Source organism: Trachemys scripta, chromosome 4 (genome assembly GCF_013100865.1).
Source record: "Trachemys scripta elegans isolate TJP31775 chromosome 4, CAS_Tse_1.0, whole genome shotgun sequence".
NCBI classification, from domain to species: Eukaryota; Metazoa; Chordata; order Testudines; family Emydidae; genus Trachemys; species Trachemys scripta.
In genome coordinates, this window is record NC_048301.1 from 113,441,562 (window position 1) to 113,466,125 (window position 24,564).

A 24,564-nucleotide genomic window follows, 5' to 3' on the forward strand; every position below is an offset into this window, starting at 1 on the left:
TATGTGTGTGCAGGAGACAACGTGTGTAGATTGCAGATGCAGGAGAGGAAGTGGGTTAGTAGGGGAGGAGTGGCTGGGAAGACAGAGGAATAGGTCATGGTCCTATAGATCCTTTGGGTGAGGATGTGGTGGCATGTGTCTGGAAAAAGCTCTAACTAATATCTTATTAGAAGTGTGTGGGATGTGCGTGGGGGGGGGGGGTTGGCAGGTTGCATATATCTCTGTGCCTGATGTGAATGCTATTGCCCTTCCAGCAAGAAGGGCTGAGAAAGTTATTGAAGGAGAATTGGGCCCGATGGAGAAAGATACTGAAGAAACAGTCAATTGAGGATATCAGGTAACTCACACCAAGGGTATGGACAATGGGACAGCAGCACAAGGCCATCATGTGAAGTTATTCTGGATGGGTATTTTACTACACATGACTCTTGAGCACCCAGCTCCCAGTGTGGGGGCGTTCTACCCAGGGGTGAAAGTAAGATAAGACTTACCAGTACGGGGGCCTGGCTCCTGGCCCCCGGAAGGAGCGGGGCCTCGGGTGGAAGGGGTGGGGCTGGGGGTCAGCCTCCCCAACCAGCCCTTCCACGCTACCTGGGGCTCCGGCAACTTCCACAGCAGCGCTTTAACATTGGCTGTGTATGGGCTGGTACCGGCGGCCACTTCTTACTGGTATGCCGTACTAGCCCGTACCATCCCATTTTCACCTTTTGGTTCTACCTAGTCCTCCATATGACTCCCAAGTTCAAACCAGAGCTGGACAAACTTGGTTTGCCTAACTGTGAACCCACTTGACTGCTGTGGGTTTAGGAGCATAGGATTGTTATACTAGATTACACTCGTGGTCTGTCTGGTATCCTGTCTCTGACAGCTGCTGGCACCAGCTGCATCAGGGGAAGATGCAGCAATTCTGCAGAAGGTAATTATGGGATAACCTGCCCCCGGGGAATGTGCCTTTTAACCCTCCACACCCTTCTCCCAGACAGAGGTTGGTTCGTACCGTGAACCAAGAGGGGCTATGTCCCTTGGAGTTTTTAATCCTTACAGTTTGTAACTCTGGATATTCTCATCATCCATAGAAATGTCCAGCCCTTTTTTCTGCTAAGCTCCTGGCCTCAGGTGTATCCAGTGGCAATGAGGTGTATCCAGTGGCAATGCTAACTCTGCATTGTTTAAAAAAGCATTTCCTTTAACCACGTTTTAAGTTGCCACATTGCATTTTGAATAGCCCCTTATTCTTGTATTGTGAGAGCAATTCCTGACCTGCCTTCTTTAGGCCATTCAAGTGTACAAAATAATGATTGTCTCGTTTTATTAGTCTCCTTGCTCAGATAAAGAATCCCATTCTTTTTTTTCAATTTCTCTAGGAGAGGTTATTTTTTCCCCATGCCCCTAAATCATTCTCCCCAACCATCTCTGAACCCCTCTGAATCTCTCTCTCTCTCTGAAGATGGGGTGACTAGTACTGAACACAGCACTCCAGATGGAGCTGCACCACTAGCTTTATATGTAGATATTCTCCTTTCTGTGTTAGTCTCAGGTTTGTTTACTCTGGCTACAGCTCAGTCTCACACAGATCTTCACTGAGCTTTCCACAGTGATGCCTGGATCTCTTTCCTGTGTTGTTACAGACTTACTGAGAACCCATGAATGAGCAGCTCAAATCAGTCCCTCCAACATGTCAATACTGTATTTAATCATCTGCCATCAGCTTGCTCATTCGCTTAGCTTGGTTACTTCCTCCCCACGTTCTTCTCTGGCCCTGACTAACCTGAGTGTTTAGCATTGTGTTCTCAGGAGACATTTGCCCCCTCACTGTTCACCCCCTCTCTCCCAGATCATTAACACCTATATCATCAAAGCAGGGGCTGGTCATGCAGTGACCTAAGGAGAAGCAAGAGGACGGGACTGACAGATATTTGGGGACAGTATCCCCCATCCTGAGGTCCTGGGGGAAATTCCCAAGGGATTCCAAGAGGGGAGACCACTGCCTAAGGGCATTTGGCTGACATTGGATATTGTCACTGCAAATCTGGGGCTAGATGGGATCTTTGGTGAGTGGTTTCAGCACCTGCCTTGTCTTTCAGGAATTATTTTGGGGAGAAGGTGGCCCTGTATTTTGTCTGGCTAGGCTGGTACACCCGCATCCTGTTCCCAGCTGCTGTGCTGGGCCTGCTTGTCTTCCTATATGGGATCTTTCATTTTGATTCCAGTCAGATCAGGTAAGTGCATCGAGGGGACACTATGTGTCCTTGTCCTGTCACATGTCCAAATGTATGCATGAATGTGTGAATGCAGGTGATCACATCTCCTATACATGGCATCCAGTCCTATGACTTCTCTTTCTATGGAACTGCCTCTGCCTTCTATGGGAGCTCTGCATGCAGAGGGCTTGCAGGGCCATTGACTTCCAGCGACCGCTCCACGTTATGGAACAATGGCAGGATCTCTTAAGTGTGGCAGCTCTCTAACCGCATGATAGTGATCATAATAGCTCACGTTCTACAGTCACATGACTCCTGTGGACTTTATAGGGATGTACATTGGCGCATCCCAGTATCCAGTTTGGCCCTTGTAAGGAATGGCATGTCTGCTTTGGAAAATGGGGACATATTGCAGGCAGGGGCAACAGATTGTCAAGTGTGTCCAGGCTGCAGACTGCTAGCTACACCCCTGCATCTGTGTGTGACCAGGGGAGTGTGTATGAATATGCACCTGGGGAAAAGCTTGCCAAGAAGAAGACCTCACCTGGCACTACCAGGGCACTAATATCTGGTAGCTGCGATGTAGAGCTATATTCCATCCATTAGCAGCGAGTATCTGCTCTGCCGCTCCCTTGGCTGTTGACTGAGTGGGATGGCTGGAATGAGCACACGGCTGATGGGCTAGCATAACAATCATCGTACTCCTTACTTTCTTTCCTGCTCCAGCAAAGAGATCTGTGAAGCCAACACCACCATCATGTGCCCACTCTGCGACCAGAAGTGCCCGTTCTGGCAGCTGTCAGATACTTGCACCTATGCCAAGGTAAATCAATGCTTGCCAGAGAAACCTTTCATTTCTCCACTGGGCCCTTGTTTCCAATAGCTGCTGTGCTTATGCCTCCTCACGATACCCCCAGCAGCACGTGGCCAGTATGTACCCCCTGGAAACGAGTCAGCTGCTGAAGGTGGCTGCAGGGAGCTCTTGCACGTACTACAGCAGAGAATTATGTCCAGCTCCGTTGTCCTGCCTGTGGGGTGGAGGCTTCCCAAGCTTTGGGTTGAGTCTTAAGAGCTCCTGGTTTCTCCTCTTCTGCCTCCCATGATGTCCTGAGGGCCATGGAGCACTGCTGTCCCACGTGGGACTGGGCACAGTGCCACTGCCACAGTCCTCGTAGCATCCTGGGGGCCTCCTGTGTCCTCTCCAGCCAGACTTCACCCCCCCCCCCCCCCCCGTGCTCCGTGCTCCTTTGTAATCCCGTCTTTCTCGGTCTCTCCTTTGCCAGGTCACTCACCTGTTTGACAACGAGGGGACGATTCTCTTTGCAGTGCTCATGGCTCTCTGGGGTAGGTTTCTGTCTCTCCGTGCCTAGCACAAGGCTTTGAAGTGGGAATGGCCTGTCAGCTGTAGCCTGCTGTGGGTCTGGTGACAAATCGGGTTCCCGTGCTGTTTATTCAGAACCTGCCAACATCCTCTCTGCCCAGCAGAGAGGTGTAACTTTACCAAGGGAAGGAGTGGGGTTGGGCAGCATGTGACGGGGAAGGGATAGGCACCGGTGAAGTTACGTGTGTTTGGAGATGGGTTTTGGTACTCTGTAACTTTAGATCACTGGTTCAAATCCAGTTCTGGACATTCCCCTCTGGAGTCTGGTCAGGGGCCTATGTGAAATGAGTTTGGTGGCCCATCTGTCTATGGGTTTGCTCTGTACCCACAACAGTAGCATCTGTGTATCTAATCTGGTTTCGTTTCAGCTCTGAAACATTGGAGGACCTGGATGCTTAGCAGCACTTCCCCTACCTGGCCTGTAGGAAAGGCGTGTGCTCCTGTGACTGCTTCGTTAAGTCAATGTCTCCATGGGGCAGAGGAGTCTCTGCTGCTCTGACCACACTGTTCTATGGTTTCACCTACAGCCACCGTGTTCCTGGAGCTGTGGAAGAGGAGAAGGGCTGAGGTGGTCAGTGACTGGGAACTGTACGGATGGGATGAAGATGAGGTGAGAATAAGTCTCTCCTTTGCACTGTCTTCCTCTTTATAGACTCGTAGACTTAAAGGCCAGAAAGGACCATCATGATCATCTAGTCAGATCTCCTGCACATCGCAGCCACGGAACCTCACCTGCCCACTCCTGTCATAGATCCCTAACCTCTGGCTGAGATACTGATGTCCTCAAATCATGGTTTAAAGACTTCAAGTTACAGAGAACCCACTATTTACACTAGTTTAAACTTGCAAGTGACCCATGCCCCATACTGCAGAGGAAGGCGAAAACCCCCCTACAGTCTCTGCCAATCTGACCTTGGGGGAAATTCTTTCCTGGTCCGATATATGATGATCAGTTAGACCCTGAGTATGTGGACAAGACCCACCAGCCAGACACCTGGGAAAGAATTCCCTGTAGTAACTCAGAGATCTCCCCCATCTACTGTCCCATCATCAGCCATTGGAGATGTTTGCTGCCAGCAGTCCTAGATTGGCTACCTGCCATTGTAATCAATCTCATTATACCATCCCCTCCATAAACTTATCAAGCTCAGTCTTGAAACCAGTTAGGTATTTTGCCCCCACTGCTTCTCTTGGGAGGCTGTGCCCAAGTTTCACTCCTCCGATGGTTAGAAACCTTTGTCTAATTTCAGGCCTAAACTTCTTGATGGCCAGTTTACCTCCATTTGTTCTTGTGTCCACTGTGACAGGTTAGACCCCCTTGGGATGCCACCTGATGTACTGGGGTTTCACTGAGCCCCTCCTTCTGCTCCATCAGCCTGTATTCCCTCTCCCTGTTATGTTGAATTAGGCTCTCCGGCCTCTTGCAGCACACACTGAGGTAGGGCCACACCCCGCTACAGACACAGACTGAAGTCAGCTGTGTGTGAGAGGATTCACCCAGTGCTCACGTGCACACCCCTTTTGGGGAATAAACCCAAAATAATACTGTCTTGTGCTATATAGAAAGAGCTTCACAGCGCAAAATCATAAAAATTCCCCCTCTCCCTCAATGTAGAGAGAGAGATGCACAACTTCTTTTCCCCCCAGTTAGGAAGTGCACAAACTGGGTTTAATACAGAAAACAAATTTATTAACTATAAAAGGCAGATTTTAAGTGAATAAAAGAGATAACAAATAGGACAAAGCAGATTACTGAGCAAATAAAATGAAATATGCAAGCTAAGCTTAATACGCTCAAGAAACGGGTTACAAAATGTAATTTCTTACCCTAAATGTTATTTTAGGCAGGTTGTAAAGTTTCTGTAGCTTAGAATTCCAGTCATCTCTCTTCTCAGACAGGACCCTGTCTTAGTCTGGACTCCCCCTTTGCCTTCCCTTCAGGTGTCTTTAGCAGTCTTTCTTCTTGGGCAGGTAGGCCATGGAGTAGAATCTTTTGTTTCCCAAACTTGCCCCCCTTCCCTCTCCTTTTAGTGGAAAATTACAAGTCCAAGATAATGTTGAGTATCAGGTGACAGGTGCACCTGACCTAGTAGTGTCACAGATACAGGAAGGCTGGAGATTAGTATCTTCACAGTCTTGCTGTTTCTTCCTAATGGCCCATCAAGTCTCATGGCCTGTTGTCTGGTGGGTGTCTCCCAAATACACATCCAGTTGTAATTGTTACATAGTCCATATTCCTAACTTTAGATACAGAACTGATACATGCATACAAATTGGATAATCACATTCAGTAAATCGTAACCTTTCCAATGATATCTCACATGACCCATCTTGCATAAGACATCTTAGTTATGCCATATTCATATCATAGCAATATTTCTATGAAGAATATGGGGTGTAATGTCACATCCACATTGACACTTCAACTTAAATAACTCCTCTCCCTCCCTGGTACTTATCCCTCTGATGTGCCTATAGAGAGCAATCCTATCTCCCCTCAGCCTTCTTTTGGTTAGACTAAACAAACCAAGCTCTTTGAGTTTCCTCTCATGAGGTAGGTTTTCCATTCCTCGGATCATAGAATCATAGAATATCAGAGTTGGAAGGGACCTCAAGAGGTCATCTAGTCCAACCCCCTGCTCAAAGCAGGACCAATTCCCAGCTAAATCATCCCAGCCAGGGCTTTGTCAAGCCGGGCCTTAAAAACCTCCAAGGAAGGAGACTCCACCACCTCCCTAGGTAACGCATTCCAGTGTTTCACCACCCTCCTAGTGAAATAGTTTTTCCTGATATCCAACCTGGACCTCCCCCACTGCAACTTGAGACCATTGCTCCTTGTTCTGTCGTCTGCCACCACTGAGAACAGCCGAGCTCCATCCTCTTTGGAACCCCCCTTCAGGTAGTTGAAGGCTGCTATCAAATCCCCCTTCATTCTTCTCTTCTGGAGACTAAACAATCCCAGTTCCCTCAGCCTCTCCTCATAAGTCATGTGCTCCAGACCCCTAATCATTTTTGTTGCCCTAATCATCCTAGTCGCCCTTCTCTGCACCTGTTCCAGTTTGAATTCATCTTTCTTAAACATGGAAGACCAGAACTGCACACAGTAAACTTCCCTCCCTCCCTGTGCCATTGTCTCTCTTGCCAGGAGGCAGGTGGAAGCTGGGCTGTGTACAGGCATATGGAAAATTGCTGTTCTAACTAAAGGCAATGCTGGGAGGACACTCACTGCTGAGATCCCAGCTGGCATTGCAGAGGGGGATCCTCATGCTGCAGGAGACTGAACTGGGATTAATGAGGCACTGCTGTAGGAGAGGTGCCCCCAGATCGTCCTGCCTTTATTGGGAAAGGAGTGCAGGGCCCCTGCACTCCTTTCCCCTGAAAGGGTTTTAGATGCAGGTTATTAATTAGTGCACAGCACAGGAACTACTGTCACTCCTGTTTATAAAGACTGGGGTCAGTCAGATCAGTCTGCAACATGCCTGTATGCATGATATAACCCACAGCCATTTCAAGGAATGTCCAATCCAGGCCAAGTTATGGAGACCCTGTGCTAGCCAGTCTGGGAGATTCCAGGCTTTGACATGCAGGCTACATGAAGAAATACCTTAGGGTCTGCTACAAGTCCTGTCCCTCTTCTGCCCTGCCAGAACATGTCATGTTCATCACATGCTTCCATGTCATTGACACATGCAAGGCACTATACTGCCCCTTGGCTTGCTTTTCCCTAGTGCATGGCTCTGACTCATTCTTTTTCCCCCCTCCCCAGGAGGAGCTGGCCTTGCAGCTGATCAATAACCCAGAGCATACCCTCAAGGAGTACCAGCACTCTTATATCCGCAGCACTATCCTGCTTCTCTTAGTCCTGCTTATGGTACGTGCTATTGGCTCAGACACCTCCACAGGCTTGGGGATTTCTACAGCATTGAGCTATAGGCGCGTGTGGTTGTGAAGTGAATGACACAGAAAGGCGTTTGAAGGGGGACAGGACGCTGAATAGCTTTGGGGGTTGGGGGTGGGCTGCAGAGCCTTTCAGCTCTAAGATGCCAAGTGGATTCTCAGTCTAGCCCAGGGTGGTGGAGATTTCAAGTCATCACCGTTGTATGGCTGCATGGTGGCCTGTGTAGTGATCTCAGTCTGGTTCCTAAAACACCCCCTAGATGAGTCAGCCTTAACTGGTCCAGTCTCAGAGCAGGCCTGGATTGAGTGCGCCTGGAGACCGTGCGCTCCTAACATGCTCCTAGAGAGGAGTGAAGCAAGGGCAGTCACTCTGTGGAAAACGTGAACTGCTGTTGGATGTCCTCTGCCTTCTTCTTTGGATAGACAGTGGGGGAGGCAGGGGGCATTCACCTGGGCACTAAAGTCACATGGGGATAGCAGGGAGGCAGCCATTTGCCAGTTTGTTTCCTGAGAGCTCACTGGCATGTGCCAGCTGCCTGCCACTCTGCCATGCTGCTGCAGAGAGCGTCCCAGCTCCCATCCTTCCTACATACAGTGCTACAGGGGAAATGGTGTAGAAAAAACCTATCCGAACTATACACTGGGGGCAGAAACAGGATGGGTGACTATTACTTTACTCACGGGGGGGGCGGGGAGGGGGAAGAGGCATAATGAACAACGGGGGTACCAGCAATGTCAGCCCCTACATGCACACGCTTGCTCCTCCGCCCCACACTGCCGGTCAGTGTCCTCTGTATTTAACCACTTCACTCCTCCCAGAAACTGTGCTGGGCACAGGCATTCCACCCTGCAGGCTGGGCGCGTGTACCAAGGGCCTGGATCTTGGCCTACAGCTGCTAACCGCACAGAACCCATCATCTAGCTGCATTTAAGTCTGTCGTTCTCCCCCTCACCCCATGCACCCAGTTTGCTCAGTTTCCCCCTCCCCCTTCATTACCTGCCTCCCCTGCTCCTCCCGTCTCTAATCCCCGCAAGAGCTCTGACAACACGCTGCCCTCCCAGATCACCGTGCTCATTGGCATCGCCCACGCGCTTGTCATCTACCGGGTGGTGGCGACTGTCGTCTTCACCCAAAGCGACTTCGAGTTCATCCGGGAACGGGCCAGCACCGTGGCGGTGATGACGGGGGCCGTGCTGCATTACATCACCATCGTCGTCATGACCAAGGTACGGAGCACCGCGTGACGAGAGCCTTCCTCATTCTCCCACAATCGAACACCCTGCCTGTCCCTTCTCTCCTTTCACCCTCCCTCTCCTGTGTTGCAGGTGAACAGGCGTGTGGCGCTCTTTCTCTGTGATCTGGGTAAGGCAAGGCACATGCTGTATTCACCCTGCATCTAGCATCCTCCAGCGCAGCCGGCTGGATTCATCCTGAACATTGTTGGTGGAGCACTAAAAGGGGCCGAGTCTTTCCATTGATATCGATGGGCTTTTTCACTCTGGCCCTTGCCGCTGCTTGTACAGAACACCTTGAAATATGCTAACACCACCTAGCTCCTGGACGGCTGAGGTTCTCAACCTTTTTCTTTCTGAGGCCCTCCCAGCATGCTATAAAAACTCCACGGCCCACCTGTGCCACAACAGTTGTTTTTCTGCATATAAAAGCCAGGGTCGGCGTTAAGGGGTTGCAAGCAGGGCAATTGCCTGGGGCCCCATGCCACAGGGGTCACCACGAAGCTGCATTGCTCAGGCTTCACCTTTAGCCTTGGGTGGTGGGGCTCAGAGACCTGGGCTTTACCCCCATGGGTGGGGCTTGGGCCTTCTGCCCTGGACCCCAGCGAGTCGAATGCTGGCCCTGATTGGCCCCTGAAACCTGTTTGAGGCCCCTTAGGGGGCCCCGGATCCCTGGTTGAGAACCACTACTGTACGGCCCAGCAAAGAGAAGGGTATTACCACAGCCGCCTCCTTCGTCCCCCAGGCAAATGAAATGAGCCCTGGCCAGAGCTCTAATGAGCACAGGAGGCCGGGAGCAATTCCAGAGCCAAGGGTATTCCGTTGGGAGGCCACTAGCCTGAGATAGTTAAATGGAGGGACTCTCTGCTCCAGCACCCATCCTGATCTCGGCTGCTACCAAGGCTCATGTAAAGAGAGGTGAGTCTGGCAGAGAGCCAGCACCCCAGCCAGACAGGGCTTTAGAGAGCCAAGTCAGCATGTCCGATACCACCCGGATGTTAATTGGAAGCCAGTGCCGCTGCTGGAGAGCTGGTGAAATCGGTGCCTATCCTGCCCCAGCTCTAGTTTGAGTGTAGCCCCCAGCACAGCTGATTGCTGCAACAGAAGCCACAAGTACATAGATCGCTGTGTCAAAGTCTTGGGATTGCTGAGGCTCGCTAGACCCGGGGCTAAAAATCCAGGGGATCAGGTTCAGGTCCAGGGGATTCTGGGTCAGTAAAAGGCCCGAGCGCTTTGGAATGAAAGCATGACGGGCTGAAGGTGCCTGTCCAGGAAGGAGGGGGGCTCCTGCTGCTGCAACTAACCCACCCACCTGCATTCCCGTTTCCAGAGAAGCCACGGACGTTCTCGGAGCGTGAGAACATCTTCACTGTGAAAATTTTCACCTTCCAGTTCTTCACCTACTTCTCCTCACTGATCTACATCGCCTTCTTCCTGGGAAGGTGAGCGCGGCTATGCCCCGGCCAGGTCCCCAGCTGGGGTCATTCGGCACAGAAGGAGTTGTACCCATTACCCCGGGCGGAGCTCTGCATTAGTACTGTAACACACACCTAGGGCCAATCACCCTAGGGAGGCCCATAAACCCAGTCAGGTTTGCCTGGTGCTTCTAACCATTGGTTGCAGGGGGAAGGTATTGGCTGCTCTGGTGGCAGGGATAAAGAAGGCTGGTGCCGCTAGTGAGTGAGTGAAAGTTCCTGCAGCCTGACTTCCTGGACGTTGATTCTGTGGGTGAAATCTTGGCCCCCTGGAGGTCACTGGGAATTTTGCCATTGATTTCAATGGGGCCAGGATGGATTTCACCCTTCTTTTTTGGGATGGGTGTGTAGTTCTTCACCTCTCTCGGCTTGTCTTTCTCCCGGTTTCTGTCTGTCCCTCTCTTGCTGGGTTGATGCACTTGACTCCGCCTGTGTTTGTCTCCCACCCCCTCTCTCTTTCAGTCTCTGCACCTGCCTCTTTCTCCCCTTTGGTGCCTGGGTCTCTGTCCAGGGGGAGTCATTACCCTCCCTGCTTACAGAGGGAGGGGCTGGGAGCACCAGCATCAGTCCTATTTAACTCTGCACTCTCCTGGTCAGGATTAACGGCCGTCCTGGGAACTATGTGCGTGTAGCTGGCAAGTGGAGGCTGGAGGAGGTGAGTAAATTGTCCATAGTGCTCTAATACCCTCTCTGCACCACTCCTGCTCCCTGACACACCTCTCTGCCCCTTCCCCACCCACATCCCTGGCACTGTCTCTGTTAAAACTGTTGCTTCCTTCTACCCAGTACAACACTTCCAATCACTCCAGGTTCTTCCTGGCCCATGTATCTAGCACCCAGCCCTTTGTCCCAAAGCCAGCCCATCTGGTCTGCACAGTATAACTCTCTTCTCTTTGCAGTGCCACCCCAGTGGCTGCATCACTGATCTCTTTATCCAAATGGCCATCATAATGACCCTGAAGCAGACCCTGAGTAACTTCGTGGAGTACCTCACCCCGTAAGTCCACGCACCCTAGGCACTCATGCCAGTAGGATGTGCTCACGTGTCTGAGCTGCATGTTTCTGCTTGCGGAAGCAGTCTGCTCTGACTACAAACTTTAACTGGGATTCTCCCAGGCAGTGTCTGGGGAAGGCGAGTGTGAGGCCAGTTGCTGAGATAAGATCAGTCAGCAAATTCTCTTCAGGAAAAAATGAAATCTGTCTCTGGAGAAAGCAGAAGTAGATCTGGTCAAGGAACAAGAACAATACCATGTGACACCGTGACTAATCACAGAGCCAGAACAGTGCATTCCGAATACAGAACATTGGGCGGGAAGATCCGTACGCAGCGTTCAGCTCAGGCCTTGTCACAAAAACGATTTGAGAAAAGAACAAATAAATCAAATGGGGCTCTGCTCCTGGACAAGTCAGAGAGAAAAAGGGCTGAACTCACTGAATAAATTATTCCCTCTGAACAGCTTGACCTAGCTCTAACTGGCACCTTGACCCAACACTAAAAATTCACTCAATTTTTCTTTTAAAGCTAATTTTCTTTGACATTTGGAATGGCCCTCCTAGCTATTTAGTATGTTTGCCACCTTCTGAATTTTTAGGCCCCAACTTTACTTGTCTTAGGGAGCAGTTACACCACAATAGCCCTGTTGATTTTAGTGGGACTACTCACGTGAGTACATGCTCGTCAATGTCAGAACGGGTTTCACTGTCAGGCCGTTGGTAAACTACAGCTATTGGGCCATCTTATAGATGGAAACTGCCTTCTGCTATTGGTAAGAATTCCCTCAGTAACACCAGCAGAAGGTGATCTGTTTGAGAGAGAGGAAGGGGGAGTGTGTGTGTGAGACCTCACAACAGAACCAACCCACTGCTCAAGTCTCCATGTTGGTGTTCCAGAGGGGTTACTGTTGGCCTAGTGCAGGGAGCTGCTCTGGTGGCCCCCACACTTGGCTCTTTAGCATATGTCCCTCACCCCTCTGCCCTTGTGTTACTGTCCCTGCAGCTGGCTAAGATTAAGGTTCCAAAAATCACTTGCCAACCCAAAGGACAAAGACAACGTTCACATGGAGAAAGGACCCGAGGACTCCTGCAAGGAGCAGTGGCTCAAGAACTACCAACTCAACGAGGTCAACGTCTTCAGCTTGTTCGACGAGTTCTTGGAAATGAGTATGTGGCGCTTTGGGGTCATGGGTGTAATTAGTGGGCAGCGGGGAATGCCTGGTTCTCAGGTGCTGTGTTCTGGGCCCATGCCTGCCCATTCCCATTGCCTCTTCTCTTTGGGTCAGTTTTTATCCAAGGGCAGCAGGTTTTAGCTGCTTACTCAACCCAGGTTTCCTTGCGCCCAGTACACAAAGAGTGCTCTGAATGCCCTGGAGCTGGGTGTGACCATGCTCCCTGCTCCTGGGGGCCAGTTCTTGATGTTGGGGCTAAGGGGGAATCAAACCATTGCAGCTAGCAGGACTGGGGCTCCTGTGAGAGAAGCTGGCCACCCCTGTGACAGAGTGATAATACCAAATGCCCATTCACATCCCAGGGAGTGGGGGCAGGTCCTAGGTCTCCACATGCAGCTTGTGGAACGCGGTCAGGCTTGGTGACTGCGTTCACTATTGAGGGGGAGGTGCGAGGGAACCAGCCCTGCCGCTCACCCAGTCCGTAGCCCATCCCTGAGCTAAGACTGCAGAGCCCAGGGAGAAATGGGCACAGACTGGGTAGATTCACCCACACACCTGCTTGGGGTCACTCGCACACATCTTGCCCCGAGCAAGACCTGGCAGGTAACTGACATCCCAGGAGGCGGCCTGGGAAGGATTTGTGCCTCAGGGACGACAAATTCCTTCCCTGCCCTGTCCCGCCCTTGCTTCTGGTAACATTTGGGTACTGGCTGTGACCACTAGCAACTACTCCCCCCCACCAATCCCTGTTCAGCTGAGCAGCCTGCACTTTGGGGAAAGGGAGCAGAGTCAAGGTCGCACCCCTCTGTGATCACTCCTGCATGGATGATGTTGGGGTAAGTAGAACTGGGCATGCAACTCCTGATCTTCCCTCTGCCCCCCCCCCACCCCCATGGCTACAGCTATGTAGCGAGCAGATCACGCGGAGGGCTAGAGGGGGGTGTCTGACTCATCCTCTCACGCTGCCTGGCCACTCAGGGCCATGCCAACATCCGGCTCTGAGGCATTGTGCATACAGTAAGTACTTGGGCCTATGGTCTAGCTGGACGTCCTCACAGCTCCCTTACGGTGCCTGTGCTTTGTCCTGTTCTCAGTGATCCAGTACAGCTTCACCACCATCTTTGTGGCTGCCTTCCCCCTCGCCCCGCTAATGGCCTTCATCAATAACCTTTTTGAGATCCGGCTGGATGCCATCAAGATGGTTCAGCTGCAGAGGCGCATAGTGCCTAGGAAAGCCAACGACATTGGTGAGTGGGGGCCAAGGGGAGGGGCTCTCCATGAAGAACATGGGCCTGATAAAGAAGGCACTTGGGGGAGGGGGGAGGGCTAATCTTACCCCAAGACTTAACAATGGCACTAACTACTGCAACAGACTCTTTCCCTAAGTCATGGTGCCAGAACATTGTCTGCTCCTGTTTCTGCTATTCCGGGGGACAGTTAGAGATAGAGGGTGCATTTGAAGAGCTGCGGGGGGAGGGGACAGGATTGGAACAGCAGGGGGGCTGTAAGTCAGGACTGAGGCGCATTGGTAGAGTCATGGATAGAATGTGGATACACTTTGCTTTGGCCTAGAACGCATTGCTAGTTCCTCACGTTCATACGCTGCCCGTCTGTCCACATCACTGGGTGGATACAGTACTGGATAAGTCTCATCATTGTAGTGCTCTTGCTGATGCAAGGCTGCTGTGCTGGGCCACTGCGCTGTGCCCCACAGAACACAACTCCAGAGATCAGCCTGGTCAAGCCCGATCCTCCTCCCATTCGTGGCAATGGCAAAGTTCACAGAGCAGTGTCCTGGGCACCAAAGCAGCTGTGGGAGCGCCTAGCTGGGTGTGTCTCTGACTGCTATTCTCTTGCAGGCATCTGGCTGCAGGTTCTGGAGGCCATTGGTATTTTGGCAGTCATTGGCAATGGCCTGGTGATTGCCATCACCTCAGACTTCATCCCCAAGCAGGTCTACAAATACACGTACAGCCCGTGCATGCTGCAGAACCGCACCGATATCAAGTAAGTGTCACCCCACAATTGCCACAGCCTTTCCTGAACTGCAGCCACCTCGCTCGCTTTCTGTGTCTAAGTGAGCCTGTCCCTGCAGCGTGGGGGAAGCCATCTCTCCCGGCCCCACTGGGTAGCAAACAGGGCCGGTGCGGTGCTACCATTTAGGCCAACTAGGTGGTTGCCTAGGGTGCCAAGATTTGGGGGCACCAAAAAGCGGCACCCCCAATTTTTATTTTATTTTATTTATTTATTACAGCGGCCACAGCGCTGGGAGGGAGAGGGAGTCTGAGCAGCTGGCAGGCAGCCCAGGGGAGCCCCTGGGTCAGCGCGCCGCCGGCAGCCCAGGGGAGCCCCCTGGGTCAGAGCTGCTGCACGGATCCCTGGACCAGGGGGTGGGGAGCTGCCGCGGGGGGGGGGGGGGGGGGGGGGGGGCCTCGGGGGGGGGGGGGGCTGCCGCGGGGGGGGGGCCTCAGGGTGGAAGGGGGGCGGGGAGCTGCCGCAGGGCTGGGGGTGGGGGGCGCAAGGTGGAAGTTTCGCCTAGGGTGCAAAACTTCCTTGCACCAGCCCTGGTGGCAAAGCCCAGCCAGGAACGCAGGAGCTTTACTGCCGCCCTTTGTTCCCTCTCACTGCTTGTGACTCTTGGGATGGGGGGACAAGTTCCGGGAGCTGGTGCTGTTCCCAATGTCGAGGGTTCCCCGTAGGATGTGAGGCCGCATCATGTTCTTTCCAGCAGTCCTTGCCCTAAGATGCAAAGTAGGCTATTGGGGAGCCCGCAGAGGGAAAAAGAACAGCCAGTTTTGGCAGCAGGTGAGGTAGTGACCTCTAGAGGGATGAGCAAGAACTGCAGCCAAAGTTATTTTCCAGTCCCATTTGCACAGGGCAGAGCAGGTCTGTTAACAAGTCGGTATCTGCTTTGTACACAAATAATGCAAACACCTGCTAATTGTGCTCAGGTGATTACCAAAAAGATACCCATTCACTGGCTGCTGGCCGTTCTGGCTATTCAAACTAATTTAATGCCTGCTTTTGAAATAGACACTAAAGTAATCCACACAGAAATCCATAGGGAAGCTCTTACATTTTGTGTAAAAACAGCTGTTAACTGTGGCTGTTAGCACTGCAAGAGTGCACTTGGTTGTTTTTTTCACTCTGGGCAACCCGGTTCCTACCATGTGGAGTCAATAATTGATTGTTTTAATTGTGTGCTGTTTGGTCAAGCAGTAAAAGAGTAGATTAGTCCCAGCCTGGAACTGTCTCTCAGCCCCTCTCTAAGAAGCACCCTCTCTCTCTCTCCTCCCCCCACTACAGAAGGGATGTGGACAAATTGGAGGGCAACAAAAAATATTAGGGGGCTGGGGCACATGACTTACGAGGAGAGGCTGAGGGAATTGGGCTTATTTAGTCTGTAGAAGAGAAGAGAGGGGGGATTTGATAGCAGCCTTCAACTACCTGAAGGGGGGTTCCAAAGAGGATGGAGCTCGGCTGTTCTCTGTGATGGCAGATGACAGAACAAGGAGCAATGGTCTCAAATTGCAATGGGGGAGGTCTAGGTTGGATATTAGGAAACACTATTTCACTAGGAGGGTGGTGAAGCACTGGAATAGGTTACCTAGGGAGATGGTGGCATCTCCATCCTTAGAGGTTTTTAAGGCTCAGCTTGGCAAAGCCCTGGCTGGGATGATTTAGTTGGTGTTGGTCCTGCTTTGAGCAGGGGGTTGGGCTAGATGACCTCCTGAGGTCTCTTCCAACCCCGATACTCTGATTCTAAATCAAACCCCCTTAAATTGCACTGCTCCAAAAATCCATCCCCTCTCCCTTTTCACCAGCAATCTCTCCTCCTGTGCATTCCATGCTTTGTCTTGCCTCTGAGTTGGATCCTGCACAGGGTAGTGTGTCCTCAATTCCCTTGACTTCACTGGGAACTCAGAGTGCTGGGCATCATCCAGAATCAGCCCTTTACATTGCTCTCTGGGACGGGGAATGTTTCCTGAGCTATAGGCCCATTTGTGCCGGGGCCTGAGCACGTCCTGGGAATTAATAAGAGCCCTTGGCCCCCATGGGAGTTACAGGTGCTCAGTGCTTTGCAGAGACCATTCTTATGCTTAGGAAACACTGCGTAATTTCATGATTTTTAATAAGCATCTCTGAGGCCTTGTTCCTGCACCATCAAAGTTAATGGGGCTTTTGCCATTAATTTCAATTAGAGCAGGATCAGGACTTAGATTCCCACCCTGAAAAGAACTGCCTGGAAGCGAGCTAAAGATACCCATCTCTTCTAATCCTCACCTGGGTATCCTTGCCTGGACGACCCCATTGGGGCACTATTAAGCCACTGTCTAGTGCCATGTTTTCTCCCTATGCAGCTGTTTGACAGGTTACATCAACAACAGCCTCTCAGTGTTCCGTGTCCAGGACTTTGAGTGGCAGATGAAGATGCCTGAAAAGCTTCCAGATTTTATGAGGAGTGAGATCACAGAATGCAGGTAATAGGGGACAATAGCATGGATCCATCATCCAGTCTCACATGTCCATAGGTGCTGAAACTAGGGGTGGTGGAGATGCTGCGGCACCCCTGGCTTGGTTTCCATCATATACAGGGTTTGCAGTTTGGGTCAATGGCTCTCAGCACCCCCACTATACAAATTGTTCCAGCCCCCCTGTACACATCCTCACAATAATACCTTCCCACCCATCCTCAACAAACAATATTGCAAATATCCTCTACAAAAAATATCTTGAATGTTTTAAGGTAAAACTGGCATGCCTCCCTTCAGCCCCCCCCCCCCCCCCTGACTGGGAGAGCGGAAGACAAGATCCGTAGCTGGTGTAAATCAGTTTGGATCCCCTGAAGTCAATGGATCTATGCTGCTTTATGCCAGCTGGGGATCTGTGAGTGGACAATGGGAAGGTCAGCTGGAGGAAGCACAATACCTGAATTGAACAAAGCTGCCCTGGGGCCAGGCAGGAGAGGGACTAAGTGAACCAGTAGGCCTCTCCCACCACTAACTCCTGTGACTCACAGTTCGAGGGGTGCGGAGAGATGGACTGTGACCAGCCGGGGAGGGGATTTAATGGGAAGTGCACACAGGGCTGTCGGGTGTTGTCCTGTAGGTACCGGGATTACAGGAACTCCAATGACTACAACTACTCTGTCCAGTTCTGGCATGTTTTCGCAGCCCGGCTCGCCTTCCTTATTTTATTTGAGGTGAGTGCTGTGGAGTCAGCAATGTCTGGACTGCACGGGTAGCCTTGTGTGGCATGGGGAAGGAGACCGAGGCGGTGGGGGAAAGAGTCACTCGTTCTTCCCTGGGGAGTGATTCAGTGGAGAGTGTGAGCGTGCATGGCTGGGCACTCTGAGGGTGCTGTTTCCGCACTGGCTGAGGGAGTTTCCTTCTCTTGCACCCAGCCTGACCTCTTCAGTGAGGCAATTAGCTCCTTTATCATGGCATTGCCCCTTTGCATCAGATCCCTGCTCCCTTCACCTGCCTTCAGACCCTCCCCCGTGTTCTGCCCTCACCCACACCTGTCATCGCTTTCCCTCTCCCCTGCCCCTGTTGACAGTCACTGACTCCTGCTGTTAGTCCCCTGCTAACTTGCCATCTGCCCTTCAGGCAATGCCATGCACAGGTGACTAGCAGGAAAAACAGCCACTGCCCTTGGCTGGGGGCAAATTAGGACAGCCTCAAAGTCCGCTCTGCTGGCAGTGGTACCATTGCAAAGCTTGCATTTCAAAAGGGAGTGTAGGGCTACATCCAGAGCCAGACATAAAGCTAAGAGAAACCAGGGACTGTGGGTCCTCATGGCTTGATCTGCCACCCTCTCTGGCCCAGGTTTCCCAGGACTGGAATGAGAGGGGGTTGATGTTTTGGGGGCCCCATAATAGCCTGAATTTGGGGCCCTAAGGGGAGGCATTACCCTAGAAATCATCCCTGAATGCAGCAGTGTGTGTGTGTGTGTGTGTGTGTGTGTGTGTGTGTATTTTATGATTCCGATCGAACTCCCACTGAAGTCAATGGGAGTCTTGATTGATTTCAATGGGAGTTGGATTGGGCACTGGATGGCTTGCGTACTTGGTATATGCCCATGTGGCAGCTGAGCATGGCCATGGAGCTATTACTCCTTGCTAATTGCTGCTGGGTCACTGATCACAGCTTATCTCCCCTGAGAACTGGTTCTGACTGCATGGTGGGCTCTGCTTGCTCATTTCAGCACGTGGCTCTGTGCATCAAGTTGATTGCAGCCTGGTATGTACCTGACATCCCCCAATGGGTTAAGAATAAGCACCTGAAGAAAAAAAATGAAAATCTACAGAGAAAACTCAGGTAGGTGTTGTCCTAGGAATAGCTGTGAAGGGTTCTGGAGCACCGTCTCTCTTGGAAGGCAGTGTGATCTAGAGCAGGAGACCTGGCTTCTTGTCCTGACTGGCTGTGTGACCTTGGGGTTAGTCACTGCACCTCCTCTGCACAGATACCATTAATAGTAGCTGCCCTCCCTCAACCACCGCTCCACTCAGAGGGCTACTCTGAATAGGAGTGGGCAGAGCAGAAAGGTGGAACAGAACGGTCTCTGGCGGGGCTTGACAACCTCTTACGTTCTGCCCAGGCTGGAATCAGTATAAGGGATAAAAAATGATCTGTGTTGGCCAAGTGTCATCTCTACTCCACTGGCAAAACCTAGGCATCCTAGGGTCTTAACTACCAATTCTACCACAAGTCAACCTCCTGACATCTAATCTGCCTGTTCAGTAGAGGAAGTGTGAGATGAAGGCTGGTGGCATGTGACTTTTTAGAAGAGAGTCCTGCAAGCATTGGTTAGCCTCCCAAAGGAAGCAGTGGAAGCACTATCCCTGGTTTCACTTAAAACTAGACTGGGGAATAGAAGGAGCAATCCATCCTTGGCCCCTGGAGGCTGGATTAGCCCAGTGATTCTCCAGTTTTTTCATTCTGGAAACTGTCTCATCCAAGAGACAGTGCACCTCTGAGGGACCTGCCTGCCCTACAATCCCCCGGTGCTTGGCTAGCCACATTCCTCATTCTACAGAGCATGAGGGAGGGCTCCATAGTCCTTTATTAATCCACAGACCACATCTTGAGAACCCCTGGATTAGATTACTCAAAACTAAAGCTGGCCAGAAATGTGGTGGTGGTGGTGGTGTTTTGTGTTTTTTTTCGGGGGGGAGGGACTTCCCCCTCCAGAAAACTCCCACAGAAATGAAAATTTCTCAACTTTCCATGGAAAATTTTTGACTTTTTTTGGTAAAAAGTCAAAATTTAAATATATCTGCTGAAAACTGAAGAAATGCTGCTGTAATGCCCTATGGGAGTTGTAGTTCAGATGCTTCATGCTGCCATTCTCCTTTGTAGATTGGACTATATTTCACATGAAGCACCACAGTCTCCCTCTATTAACAAAGGGAAGTGGTACATCATGGGAGTCCCTGATCATGTTGCATTATGGGAGATGTAGCCCAGCTAGGAAACCCTGCCCACAAAGGAGAATGGGGACATGAGGGAACTGAACTATAAGTTCTAGGAGACAGTGTGATGGTATCGCCAAATCAAAATATGTTGCCTTTCTGCCATTTGGGGTTTTTTCCAATATAATCTAAATTTGCTAAGACTAGCAGACTCTTTTCACAAAAAGTCTTTTAATTGAAACCCTGCTTGCCATAGTAAAATAGCTTTGCTAGAACTTTTTCGACCAGCCCTTCTAACTAGTTCTTACTCATCTCAAGTTTGATTGTTCTGTTCAGTAACTCTGATGGTGTCACTGGAACTACCTGGATTGTTTCTGTATCTTCCAAAAAAAGGGATCACTCTACAAGCGTATAGCGAGTCACTGAGCATGCAGCAGAGGTCAGAAGCAGAGACTGCAGATCCAGTATCCAGCAGGACAGTGCTGTGGGCTTTGGAGGCACTATACAGGCACCTCCCACAAACCCTACAACTGCAGCTCATTCTCTCCTATTGTTTTGGACTTTGCCTCTTAACTGAGGGGGAAACAACGCAATGGTAAACTTGCATGAGCAGATCATTTAGAATCTCACTGTGGCAGGGAAGAAGACTGTATCTTTAAGAAATGCTGCATTTCAAAGGTGTCTCCGCAGAACTGGGGGAAAACATCTGCACTGTTGGCCAAACATAAGTTTGTCTGATTTCAAAGAAGGCTAAAAAGGGCTAGATTTTTGCTAAATTTGTCATGCTTTTCCACCATTGGGGCAGAGACGATTTTACTCCTGCACCCTCCTCCCAAATTGCTAAGAGGAAATACCATATAAGGCCTATGTCTCTGGAGATGGGTGAGGTTACCCTGTCTGCTGTACCAACATTGTCCCCAGTTTGGAGGGACAGTCTCTGTCCCAGCTGACTCTCCTTTCTACCATACATCTAAGACCTATTTCTTGACTAGATGAGACTGGATTCTTGACCGCTGATCACTGGTTCTTACTGTAATGATGTGTGACCTTGTGCAAATTAACCTCTTGGTGCCTCCATTTATGTAATGGAGCAAACACCTAGATGCTGTGCAGCTTAAATAATTAATATCTAAAGCACTTTGAGGCCTTGTCTACATTAAGAATTTGCCCTCATTCCATTACTCAGTGAGCAGCCACTGCAAACTCCAAATACACACAAGGAAATCTGTGTTTGGCATGAGTGGAGCTTACCTCAGTTTCAAACAGCAGTTAGTTCCACTGAAGCAGGTTGGGGCTCTTCTCAGCTATATGTGGGATTTGCTCTGGTGCAGCGAGCGACACCACTTGCTGGCCAATGTAAACCAGCCCTTGGATCCTTTCGGAGATCCTGTGTTAGCATTTCTTTGAGTCAGGCAATCTGATGCTAATCTACGGCAGACGACCTGGCTTTATCTTCAGTAGTTCATTTTAATCCTTCACTTGCCATTAAACTGGGCTTTGCTGGCTGGGCTGCGGAGTAGATTGCTTACTTTCTCTATCCCCTTTGAATTTCATACGTCTCACCAGTCCTTCTCCTTCCAGTGGAGTCTCTCAATGCTCCTGTACACCTCCATCACCCAGGAAGCAGCTATTCTCTCTCTTTTACTAAAGTGATCACAGTAGTTCCTCCTATAGGTAAGGGTGCAGAGCAGGGCCTTACCCTAAATCTCCTACATCCCAAGCGAGTACCCTAATCACTGGATGGTAATGGGGTAGGGTAGCTCCCTCTCTTAAACCCTGCACTTGTTGGCACTTCACTCCTGGCTAGTTTAGGCCACTCGCTGCTAAGCTGGCTGGCTTCAGAAGATCCCTTCCATAGGCACCTAACTCTCCCCGTGCCCTTGTATGGGGAGCCTGAGCACCTAGGTCAGGCTGATTCCACGAGGTGGCAGGCTGCCTGAGAGCTAGGCATTACAATGCTTAGGTACCTTTGTGGATCGGGCCCTTGTCGGCCTTCAATGAGGACTGACAGCTAGGTTTGAAAAATGTTAGTGTCAGATTCACAGAGCTAAAGCCCAGTTGGAACATGCCCAATAGAAAACACTCTTAAATCTGCAAATGTACAGGTAGACCCCAGAACTGCAGAGAATCCTGTGTGGGAAGATCCCTTCACACTAAGTGCCAGGGAAGGCTGGGGTTCACCAACTTGGAGCCTATTATAGGATCAGGGCCTTTTAACGTTGGCCTTTTAATGGGGCCAAGCTAAATCTAAGTGAGACAGACTTAACTCGTGCAACAAAGTTTCAGTGGTTTAGCTAAATTGGTTTAATTCACATGTAGGGCTTGTCCACATGCGTGGGTTTAAAATCACACTAACTTCAGCTAGTGAGCACTCAAATGACCTTCCCAGTCCACGCATGTTGCAATTCTTCCAAGTGGATTAACTGGCCCAGAAATACTTATTCTACAATCCACTTTGAAAGTTCTTTGCATAGTGAGGTAATGCAGACTAACATTGACATTCATGCACGGCTCATTTCACACTAGGTTGGCAGTATGCCAGCGACTATCCCACTGTATTTTGCCAGGACCAGCCTGTCTGTTTACCTGGGTGCCCTCCACTGCTCTGGGGTCATGTTGCCCAGATGTCCCCTCCCTGTTCAAATGCTGGCAGGAGCCCAGGAACGGTCCATTTTTTCCTGGAGTACAGCCCTCAAGCCTTCCAGCAGTGCTATTACTGCCATCTAATGCCTTGTGAAGCAGCATGGAAACATGCGGAGATCTTTGATCGCCTTGCCATCTGGGGAGACGCACGGGTACAGGCAGCACTTTAAAAAAAAAAAAAAAAAAAAACTGAATAATGCAGTCTATGAAGACATCTCTAAATAGATAGCCCCAAAGGGTCACAGTGGGACCCTATTCAATGCCACAGCACAAGCAAAGCACTCAAAAGCCACTACAAGAAAATGGGGGACAAAAGATGGACCTCTAACAATACTCCTATGACCTGTCTTTACTATGAGACTTTTCTGCTGGGATGCCACTATTGGTGTAAATTCTGTATTTAGACAAGTCCTCAATGTGTAGTTTAAGGATTAAATTGAACCTTTTCTAGTTTTCTTAAATAATCAAGGCAATTAAATGCAAACTCCTATCACCCTACCCATTAAGGCTGAGCAACAAAGCACTCAGACACAGGACATTCCAGACATTGATTCTTGCTGTCATCTTTCCTGTTTTCCTTGTTCAATGTCAGCTCTAAAAACGTATGTATTTAATCTATGCCAGAAAGTATATGGCTTGAGCACAGTGACTGAATGAATCTTGCAGTCAAAAAAATCTTAGCTTTTCTAACACCCTGATTTGTGAATTTTTGATTTGTCAGCCTTGTGCTAATGCTAAGTTTTACATTTGTTATTTACATCTAAGTGACTAGATTATGAAGCACGGCAGGGGAATCAAGCCCGGATACACACGTGCCTGCATGCTAGGCTGAAACTTTAAGCATGTGAAATCCGCTGAATTCCAATGTGGCTACTCAAGGGCCCCCCATTGGACTTCAGTGGACTAGTCACATGCTTAAAGTTACACATGTGCCTGTGTACCATGTTGAATCTGGTCATTAATGCAGCAGGCGCGATGTGGCATTTAAAATATTTTCCTGGTCTCCTTTATTCTGGATGCCAGGTATGCTGTACATATTTTAAAATGCTCAGTTATCGTTGCTTGAAATACTGTGCAATAATATTGTAATTTTTTAATAAAGGTGATTTTATACAATAAACTTTTTTTTTTTTTAAAGATGTTGCTTCGGTTTATTAAGCAAAGAGTTGGGCTGGGTTTGGATGGTAAAGAATTGAAATGTGAAGGCCATTTACAAACTTTAGGGTAACATTTTCAAAATCACTTGTAACTTAAGCCTGACTTACACACAGGTTTTGTACCAATAATTATTTCAATGTTTAAAACAAACAAAAACAGAAAAAGTTATAACAGTACAATCCAGTGCTAAAAGGTGCTTATATCGCTATAGAGGGAACGAGTTATCTCTTCATGAAGCACTTTTATCTCACTATAACTGTGTCTACATTAGGGTTGTTACCACTGCTTTTTTATGTACACTTGCACACTATATCCTACTCTAGTGATATTCTTGGATTTGAAAGGGAACCCTGACATTTTGCCCAGAGCCTTGAAATGCTCTTTCTGGCATTGGTGAAAGCTATTGTAAGTAGTTTTATTGAATTGGCTTAATAGCATAAAATGCATTATGTTGGCTATTAATACTAAACTCACATTTATATAGCAACTTTCATCCTAAAGCACCTTCACACAGGCAACCCTTCATGCATCACTGAAATGCAGCCACCTCTGAATTGCAACACTAAGCTGCACACAGTAATGTGACAAGCTTAGCACAGAAAGTAAGGAAGAATACAGTAGCAAATTGAGACTGCAGAGAGAATTTGAGCAGGAGGATGCAATTAGTCAGATCCTGTATCTTTAGAGATGGCACCTCTAATAGCACACTGGGCACAAATCAGGACTGAGTGAGAGAGAAGAATAATATGCGCTGATCAACACCACTTTTTGCCATGCTGGGTTTTCCTTGGAGGTATCCCTTTAATGTACCGATCAGGCCTAAGCCTGTTTAACTTGTAAAATTTGACAAATCCACAGCCCAACCTGGTACAGCTGCAGGTCAGACACAACAATAAACATAAAAACAAGTTATTTACTGCACTGTCTCAGGGATCACAGCTTCTGGTTTGGCTTCTCCATCAAAAAGCCATGAAGCGCTGAGGGTTAACTCAGCAGT

The 24,564-nt window shown here is 49.7% G+C and overlaps 1 protein-coding gene across 2 annotated transcripts; it reads left to right on the forward strand.

Annotated features, from left to right (window-relative positions):
- Positions 1 to 200: 200 nt before the first annotated feature.
- On the forward strand, positions 201 to 23,541 carry ANO9 (anoctamin 9). Of its 2 annotated transcripts, XM_034770464.1 has the most exons (18): positions 201 to 337; positions 2,085 to 2,219; positions 2,928 to 3,024; positions 3,485 to 3,545; positions 4,110 to 4,192; positions 7,349 to 7,453; positions 8,542 to 8,706; positions 8,806 to 8,842; positions 10,043 to 10,154; positions 10,785 to 10,842; positions 11,087 to 11,184; positions 12,184 to 12,347; positions 13,447 to 13,599; positions 14,212 to 14,359; positions 16,714 to 16,833; positions 17,462 to 17,555; positions 18,560 to 18,672; positions 20,160 to 23,541. In XM_034770464.1, exons 1-18 carry the CDS (start codon positions 237 to 239, stop codon positions 20,179 to 20,181), a joined length of 1,866 nt encoding a protein of 621 aa, XP_034626355.1. In that variant the 5' UTR covers positions 201 to 236; the 3' UTR covers positions 20,182 to 23,541. The 2 variants fall into 2 exon arrangements, 1 of the variants encoding a protein (XP_034626355.1); XR_004645697.1 differs by lacking the exon at positions 17,462 to 17,555.
- Positions 23,542 to 24,564: the final 1,023 nt, after the last annotated feature.

Excerpts from the sequence above, each read along its gene's own strand:
- ANO9 (XM_034770464.1), top strand. The coding sequence starts at position 237 with ATGCTATTGCCCTTCCAGCAAGAAGGGCTGAGAAAGTTATTGAAGGAG. Across the intron at positions 12,348-13,446 it reads CGACGAGTTCTTGGAAATGA|TGATCCAGTACAGCTTCACC; the intron begins GTATGTGGCGCT and ends TCCTGTTCTCAG. Across the intron at positions 14,360-16,713 it reads CAGAACCGCACCGATATCAA|CTGTTTGACAGGTTACATCA; the intron begins GTAAGTGTCACC and ends CTCCCTATGCAG.